At 32.6% G+C, this 9978-nt stretch overlaps 1 protein-coding gene across 1 annotated transcript; it reads left to right on the forward strand.

Annotated features, from left to right (window-relative positions):
• The first annotated feature begins 4790 nt into the window (after nt 1-4790).
• On the forward strand, nt 4791-9530 carry LOC133337685 (transmembrane protein 209-like). The gene is made up of 9 exons (XM_061545891.1): nt 4791-4813; nt 4856-5175; nt 5243-5350; nt 5422-5650; nt 5711-5859; nt 8417-8544; nt 8656-8887; nt 8958-9055; nt 9171-9530. The coding sequence occupies exons 1-9, from the start codon at nt 4791-4793 to the stop codon at nt 9528-9530; spliced, it is 1647 nt and encodes a 548-aa protein (XP_061401875.1).
• Nucleotides 9531-9978: the final 448 nt, after the last annotated feature.

Raw genomic sequence — 9978 nt, forward strand, 5'->3', positions numbered from 1 at the left:
TTAAATACACATATATAGAGAAATATTTATACTCTGCAAACTTATTTTTCATATACATGCATATATACCACGGACACTCTATGTAAAAATAAATGTCATATATATTTGTTATTTAAATAATAATAACAATAACAACTAATTGTTCAATATCCATAAATTAAAATATAATAGGATGGCATTCCAAAGAGACATCTTGTAAAAAATATCTACAATACAGCCAATTGATATCCTTCGTCTCTGAATATTGTATTTGAATGATTGCATTGCGTTTATGATCTCTAGAACAAAACAACTATGTCAATACAAAACATATATGTATGTATATGATAATTATTACAAATAAAATATAACGACGTTTGTTTTTCCTCATAAACAATTTCATGCAAATTTGGAGTGTTTTATTTCAATAAAATTAAGGCGGAATCTTGGTACAATTATACAAGGCAGGGTATGTTTTGTCAACAAAGAGGAAATACATCTCTACGCTGGGCTATAATGTCAGAATAAATAAAAACAAATGCAACAAGTGATTCTAGTACGTTTACATTTAACCGGATTTCGTTAACCCAGTGGGTTTCAATTGTCAATTCCTTTGCATATATGCCAAATAAATCCTCATAAAGCAGGTTAACCCGGTAAAAAATAATGTATATGCCGTTTTCTGTTGATTTGACATATAAGTTGTGTCTGTTTACTCGATATTTGGTAACAATTGTTACTAAATGTTGTCTGTTTACCCAAAAATCCAGTAAAAGAGAGTCAAGTAAGAGAGCAAGTTTGACAGTTCAACAACAACAAACTTACTGGAGTTTACTGAAAGAATTTTATGCAGTAAGATTTTGCAAACTCTGCCATTTTTTGGATCAGATGTTTTATGACCAAACACAAAAATTATTCAAAACAGTTTTTTTTTAATTTGAAATGAATTTGTATAAAAATTACGGAAAAGGGAAAAAATTCGTAATTAATGTAAAGTTTCATTAAATTAGAAACTAATTCTTTGTATTTTTAGGCAAGTTTCAGAACGAGGGCAATGCATTGATGTAGGAAGCTTAAATGTTCCCGGAGAAAAGTACCAAATCAATTTTTCTTTTATTTTTCATTTTATTTTTAATATTAAATGCAATACAAATAATTGGGTTCGTCCTTTGTTGGTTTGTTTATTTTGGCGCAAATAAAAATATTTTCTTGAATCCGCTGATTATTTGCTGAATCTTATTAAATGTTGTTTGTTTACTTTTCTCAGTATTATCGCAAAACATTTTCAAAGCATTACACACACAGTCACACATTCTTATATGACTTTGGCATAACAAGCCACAAAATGAATATATAATAACATTTCTTGTCGAGTTTGAATTGTAAAATAGCTATGAATCAATATATTTGGTTTTTTACAAATAAAGTTCCATATATTTCAAATAAATTTTATTTTTAATTTAACGGGCGATTACCAAATACAACACTATTTTGACAGAACATCTAAAATGATATGGCAACACTTTTTCGAAATACAAATACATATCAGCTGATTAAGGCATCCATCAACGTCGTATGTACTACATATTTTTAAATACCAGAATACAACAGGAAATATATATCTAAAAGAAAAGAAAGAATATTAAAAAGGCATACACAAGTTTGAAATCAGAAAGTAAAAGACGTACGTTACGTACTAATTTTGATATTCGAACTTTTTTCCTATATGAGGATATATTTCACATATATTGAAAGGAATTGATATTTGAAACCACTTGTTTTACTAAATATAGTGCAATGAATGGTATAATTATCGCGTTTATATTAAGGTATTTAAATTATATAAAATTGATTTGTCGCTTGTCTTTTTTTTACATACACATTTCTCTGTTTTAAAAATTGTTCTCCAGACTTACCCGATTTTAAAATTTAGCACTGAAACTCATGCACACAGTTGTCTGCGTTTGCCATTTCTTGTGTTTCGTTCAATCTGCAGTTGGCTGCAGGTGTAAAGTAATTACAGACATTTGAAATCGAGAGGAATTCGTACATCTAAATGCACTTATACTTGTTGTTCGTCTCTCCAAAGCAAATATTTGACACAAATTTGTTTTATTTTGTTTGTCGGAAAAATGTTCAATTTGAACACTATTGATTTTGTGTTCGTATTGCACACAAATATTTGACAAATCTTGTTTGCTGAAACAGAAAGGAAATAGTGTCAAACAACGTAAAAAAACATATTTGATGTGTGATCACATTTGAAAACATTTTTTTTTTCTAAAAAACCAAATTTATCTAGATCTAGACATGTGTGTCCGTCCGTCTGTCCATTATAATTTGTAAACACGATACAGGCCACAGTTATGGACCAATCTTCACGAAATTTTGCATGTAGGATGGGTTCTGGCCAATGTAGACCCCTATTGTTTCTGGTAAAATCGATTAATATTTAGGGGATGAAATGGACCAAATACTTAATTTTTGTCGGTTTTTCTGGTCGCTCCAGAGGTCGCAATTATGGTCCGAACATGGTGAAATTTTACATGGAGAATGGGATCGAGTCAAAGATTGAGCATGCCTGTTTTGATAAAGATCAGTCAATATTTAGCGGGTCAAATGGACCCTGACTTTTGTGTGAAAAATGACAAAATTTGTATTATATGGCGTATATATTTACACCTGAAGGACATAGAGCCGAGAAGTTTATAGTATATCCAAGAGGAGTGTCTGACCTTTAAATTATATTGTCGTATGTTCTCGGATGTGGGAGTTACACTTAAATATTTAGTAACCCACAGATATTATTTAGTAACCCATTACCATACTAGAAGTCGGAAATATAACGCTGATCGATTTGATATTTTCCATGAGGTTCAAAGTATGGTCAAGGACAACGCCTATAATGTTCGGTGATGATCAGATAATAATTTTGGGATGAAGTGGACCGAAAACTTATTGTTTTGGGGTTTTTTTGAGTCGATTTAAAGGCCACAATTATAAGCCGAACATCACGACACAACCCACGTTGAAGGGAATCTGAACAATTAATTAGAAGGACTATACTGAATATTAGTAATATTTGGAAAATATGTCATTGTAAGGAAGAGGTGCTGTTGACTTCTCATTGGGCATGAGGTTGTAACTACCACGAAATTTTGTCCAGGCTAGGAATAAAAATTCAAAGAAAGCTAGAGTTCCGTGGTAGTTGTGTAGGGTATCGTATGGTCGTCCCCGTCCGACTATACTGCTCTGCTCACTGGTTTTTATTTCTGTTGTGTATTTTATAAATTATTTTCAAGATATTGTGGTTTTCTCTTTGAAAACTAAATTTTACATTATGTGCGAGGGGGTGTTCGAAACATCGATAACCCAAATTTTAGTTAAATGTGGCCAGAACTCTACATACCCTTCTCCAAATTAAACAAATAATTTCAAAAATGCCGTTAAGGTCGGCCGGACCGACCGTTAGGCGGACATTCAAAATACCTATGCGTGCTATGCCATGAAATGCCAAAATAAAAACAATCAAGTTGAAAAATTGAATACCTTCAATATTCTCGGTATATATTCCCACTAAAAACATAGCTGAAATACTCAAAATACCAAGAATTTTGGGGTTACTATAAACTAAATATAGACTAATAATTTGGTAATATGAAAAACCTGCCCAACATTTCCAAAATACCGAAAATGTGGCTAAAAAGCAGAGGTCATGATATTGACTCCTATTGACAACTTTTTATATAAATGTATCTCTCCCTCCAAGCATTCGGAATCCATTTAGTTGGAAAACACATTTAAAAATATCAAAATACAATATATTGCGATCGGACAAAGTAATCCATATGCAATACCAAACATTCTAGGAGTAATTGGGAAAATATACAAATTATTCGGACCTCTTATTTTCCTTTGTTTCCTCTTAGAAAGGACAAATAAATGTTAAATGGTATTTACGTTAGAACTTTGTTACCTTGTAATAATTATACCGGTACCCATGCTATAATTATTACAAGTTAGGGCCCATGGTTTAATTATTACAAGGTGTTTTGAATATTATGTCAAATAAATTGAAATATATTCAAGCTTAATTGAAATGAAAATGATGTTTTTAAGACGTTCGTCTAGAAGTAATTACTTTGTTATGGATGAAACAAACATTTTCTGGTATATACACAATGGAATGGTCAATTTAAGCCTACTGGGTTAACGAAATCCGGTACTATTAGCCCGAAAACCAGCAAATACTTGCCTTTAGGTGCTCACATTTTGTGCACATTGCTTAATTTCTCGGCTGATTTTGTGTTTGCCATTGAAAATATTTTGTAGTCTGATATGGAAAAGAATTATTTGAAATTATTCGGCAAATATTTTTGTAATATGATTTTACTCTAACAAATCATGCATAACAACTAATATTTAACAAATATTTTTTTCATATGTTCTATAATTTTTAAAAGTGTAGTTTTTAACAAAAACAGACTCAGTTGTCATCACTTTACTCTAACAAATCATGCATAACAACTAATATTTAACAAATATTTTTTTCATAAGTTCTATAATTTTTAAAAGTCTAGTTTTTAACAAAAACAGACTCAGTTGTCATCACTTATAACTTTTCGTTCGTTTTAGTGGATAGGTTGGCAATTCTAGTTCTGTGTATCATCTCGATCTACAAATCCCTTAGCTTAACCTATAACAACAGCTGTAGCAAAACATTGCAAAAAAGGCGCCGGTATCAAGAATGCCCAGCTTCTGTTTACAACTAAATAAAATCTCTACGTAAATAAATAAAACAGGAAAAAACCATGAATTGTATGAATGCATATTGGTAAGTAAGCAGCATATAATTTATATTTTGATTTGTACTAAACCTTAACATTTTTAGTTCCCCACAGAAGCAGAACTCAATAGTGGAACGTGGTTTGGATCTGAGGCTGCAGGCATCAAAAGCCAAATACTATTTGAAATGGGGCTCCATTAATGTCATTCTCTTGGCCATACTACTCTTTGATATATCGAACAAGTGTCCATATGCCGAATCGAATTGGTATTATGTGGAATATGCAGCTGCTGGATTGGTCGGATTGAGTGTTTTGGCATGTTTCTGCAAATATTTCCTATACGTATTTCATACACAACCAGTGCAGGGGACACAACAGCAAAAAAATCTTTTAAAATTTGACGATAATGGTAGAAGGGGGAATATTAATGAAAATATTTGAACTTTTACTGATTTTTATTTCAATTATCATTTCAGACAATTCATTTGTTACCAGTAATCCAAATAAAAAGAAACCAGTTGACCAGGAACGTAATGAAGCTCCCAATAATACAATTCTTAGTTGGCACTCCTCGTTCAATGAATGTAAGTTATCCAAAAAAAAAAGATATTTTAATTACAAGGAAACCATTTCGAAATTAATTTTTCGTTTACAGCTCGTGGTCCCAACTCACCAAATTGGAGCTATAGTCGGACAACACCACCGCGACAAAGTCTAAGTCCTCAACCGCAACAGCACAATGCCTCATGGAATTCATCAATGTACAATAATTCAACAATGAATGCCAGTACAGTTAGCAGTAATTTGTCATTTTCATCGCCCTATCAAAAATACGAACGCGATGAATTAATTACCGATGAAGTTAGTTTGCATCGATATCTGAAGTATGTTATATATTCTATATTTATTTCGATTAATACATTTTTGATTTTTTCCTTTCCCAGGGATGTGTCTCGTAAAGAATACAGCACAACGGAAATTACGGATATAAATCCAGCTTTTAATGCGGGTTCAATTAACTCATTTTGGAACTATTGCAATTCTGCTGCAAATCTTTTACGGACTTCGTTATATCAATTGGCACCATCACCAGGTAATGCAAATGTATATAAGTATATATGGGGGATTTTGTATGGAGGGTATAATTATTTTATCATGGGTGGAAAGTCATATAAAAAATTGCCCAAACGCCACTAAAATTGTTAGTATCGGTCCGCTTTTTGATGTTTTTTAGAGTTTTGAGCTTTAAGAAATATCTTCTTGAAAAAAAAATGGTCGGTATTGGTCTATCTCCTGTATAATTAATTTGCAATTTGGAAAAAATTTTAATCGCAGAAATTTAGCTTACAAGGTTTCCTAAGAAAAAATGTTTGAGGTTTGAGATTTCATTAGAAAATGTCAGTTTATATATGGTAGGCGGTTAAAAAGATCGCCACGGCCGAACTTGAAACCTTTTACAGTTGTTAATATACACTTTATATGAATATTTATGGTAGTTGATGAAATTTAAACAAGCGTCAATTAGTGCCGGAATTCCCTTACCTGTGGTAACAATTTGTGTTCGATACCAATCCATCTCTTATATTAAACCAATGTAAGGAGGTAGATACGTGTATGTCCTAATACAGATTAGGTAAGCTTAAAGCCTATAAAGTTGTATTCCAAGCGATAATCGAGACTTGCAATTATTGTAAGCAGGACTATGCGTCTAATGTGGACCACCCCTCTTATCTAACAAAATACTTGAAATATGTCAATGCCGCCTTGATAAATGTTTTCCCAATTAGTGAAAACAAGCATCAAACTTGGTTTTTAATAAATAATAGCAATTCTGAAAATGTAGTAGTAAAAAATGTAGCTCTGATTGTAAAAGTGTGATTTGAACATTTTTAGAACAATAGTAGAACGTTTTTGCAAAATAGTCGAACACTCGAATATAAAGTTTTTAAAGTTTTTCTCGAATATAAAGAAGTTATGGTTTTCTTGGCTTCTTTAACAAAAATATACGTTTACGCTGTAATTACAATCGGTGATATTTAATTTCTATTCATTTTTGAAGCCGATAATTATTTTTAAATACAAATATTCAATGTCGAGTAATGTGGACCACTATAAAAATTGGGACCTTTACATGAGGACGAGTTCGAAACATGGGCGCATTTCATATGCGAGGAGGTATTCTATCCTCTGAAAACTCGATATGCCAAATTTCAGGTGCTTCGGTTGGATAACGAAGCAAGGACCTTCAAAATACCGCAAATGGGGCGGTAGCCTTAATGGGGGCTATTCCAAAACATGAACCCATATATTTTTGCATTCATTATTACCCAACAGTGCAATAAATTTAAATTTATCACAACCAATCCACATCCTACCTTTGACTTACTGATCCTCGTTACCCACACATACTGGTCCACCTTACCCGCCTAGTAATTTTTTTACGAAGTTTAGAGTTTTTTGAAATATAATATTTTTATAGACAAATATATATAATATTTGACAACAAATCTACTAAGTTCTGAAAACAATTTGTTTTTATTTTTAACCGTTGTTATGACCACAATATTAAAAAAAGAAAATGGTGGTCCACATTACCCGAAGTTACTCTACTACTTGAAAATCATGTTGAATTAGGATTTGTAAATTGTTCGTTTGGACCAGTATCCATCTGGGCATGAATTCTCTCCTTACGTACATGAATCCTACATATACAACTGTGATTTGGATGATTCCGGAGTTAATCCGACATTGATGAAGCATGGTTGAATAAGGTTTTTACTTAAGAATTCATCTTTTCGGATTGACTGAATGGGGTTTTAAATAGGAAAATATCTATTCATCTAGCTGAATAAGTTTTTCAGCCCGTCTGAATGAGGTTTTCTGTAAGTAAGCTTCTTTTCCGGCTGACTAAATTGGAAAACATACATTCAGCCAATCTATATGAGGTTTTCTGTTGGATAACAAATGTAGATTAAGTTTTCTATAGCAAAACATGTTATCGGACCGATTGAATGTGGCCCTCTAAAGCAAACATCATTACATAATTTACTCAGACTGGCAAAACGTAGCCTGATATACTCGGTCTAAAGATAATCCATAGGAAAACATCTATTCAGTCATCTATTGGTTGAATTTGGTTTCTATATTCTATATGAAAAGAACTATTCCGCCTGTCTAAATGAGTTTTTCGTAGGAAAATATCTATTCAGACAGGCTCGTTTGCGCTTTGTATTGGAAAACCTCTACTCTGGCTAGCTCAATAAAGTTTTTCTATAGTAAACAAATATGTTCAGCCTGCTTGAATATACATATATACTGAATATACAGGAATACATATATTCAGCTTGTCTGAATAAGGTTTGTTTTATATGACACCTTCTATTCTGCTGGCCTGGTCGTATAATATATATTATATCATTTCTGCAAAACCAAATTTAATGAAATAATATTTAATTCCTACAATACCCTTGGATATTTAATTCGTACATCCCATAAACTATAAACAAAAAATTAACTTGAGATATATTGTCGACAGCTCATTTGTTAATATACAATAATATTATCCCGGCAAATTTCAGCATGCGTGATTTCTCAAAGACAATACAACTTGTGATTTTCATACATTTCAATGTTTTTTGTTTGTTTTCCAGCTCCAGCAACACAAAATAAACAAACGTCCAAAGAAGAAGGTGGTCTTAATATCATTGATAGCAACTCGGAAGTCATCAAGCGTATTTCGTCAGAGAAACTTGCCCAATATGTGGGTAATTTACGTACGGTATGTATTGCTGCTGTGGTTCTTACTATTGTCCTTTCGTAGACTTTCATTTACAATTTCGAGTTTTTATTATTCCTTCAACGAAACTTTTGAACATCTGTGTTTATGCAGTGGATTTCGTTTACCATATTGCAACGTTTGACGAAGGAGATGGAACACATCGATGTATCATTTAAACAGCGTGGCTTGCATGATATGCAAATTGGTAGCATTGGCTTGGAACGGCTAAAGAAAACAGTCGAAAATCAACAATTTGTAACACAATATATGCCAATGTTGCCAATGGTGGTGCCATTTTTAGAAATGTCAAGCAATCAGGAATATTTGGTTCAGCGTATAAAGGGTAAGCAGAAAGTTGTGGACCATTAAATATTCTTGAAAACACAAATATCAATGTGACTCTTGTTTAACAGATTTAGCAAGAGGTTCTTGCATTGCTGACTATCGTTGGAATTCGGGATCAGAATATCACGGCCTTAAGTGGGACGAACATTTACCAACTGATTCGGCGGTATGTTAATTGTGATATAGACTGTTACATTTAGTGTGCACCATAAAATAGTATTTTTTTCCAATTTATGTTAATGTTGCTTTGTCTGGTTGTTTTCACTCTTTCTTTCTTGCAGATACTTTTCCATTTGTTCTGTGTCTATTTAGATTCCCAACTTATGCCCTTGCCTCAGGGCGGTGGTCGTCCTTTTTATAGCCGCTATGTTATTATTGGCGAAGAAAAACGTTCAGCCAAAGACACTGTGGCCATGGTACAAAACAAGGCTCGTTGTGCCATCCTCTGTTCGAATCCTTTAAAGCCCAAATTCAATTTCATCAGCGATGGTGAAATACACAATTGTGCCTATGACCGCAATAATCTCTTCTATGTTATTATCCAATTTCTGATTTATATGCGCACACATCAGGAAAGTTGTTTGGAGGGCGTTAATCTTGGTAAGAGCGGCATTAACATAATGTGTGTCATCGAAGACTGAGGGAGTAGTTGTGGTTGATTGGGTGGTGTCTGGCTGGCATCATCACTCTAACTTTAGTTATAGTTTTCGTTTTTATTTTGATACATCTGTTTTATTAGTCATATCATCATCATAACAATATCCATATATTTTGTATACTACTATTTTATTTTATTTTAATAACATAATAACAAAAACAACAACATTACTAATAATATTACAATTTCAATAAACAAACAAAAAAATCAAGTTTATAAAGAAATAAGATATATGCGTGCTATCAGCCATTGTTCAAGGGAATGTGCCAAGTTTATTGGTTTGTGGCCATGTGATCAATTCTTGTTACGAAGTCGTATTAAGAGTTGATAGACGTTCAGAGGGCGTTCACCAAGTGAGTAGGACAATCCCGATTATAAATTGTGTTTCTACTCCAACCGATGATATTTAATGAAATGAATCACCTTCATCT

This window comes from Musca vetustissima, unplaced genomic scaffold (genome assembly GCF_032173495.1).
Source record: "Musca vetustissima isolate MV318-11 ecotype Yass unplaced genomic scaffold, APGP_CSIRO_Mvet_v1 utg1913, whole genome shotgun sequence".
NCBI lineage: Eukaryota > Metazoa > Arthropoda > Insecta > Diptera > Muscidae > Musca > Musca vetustissima.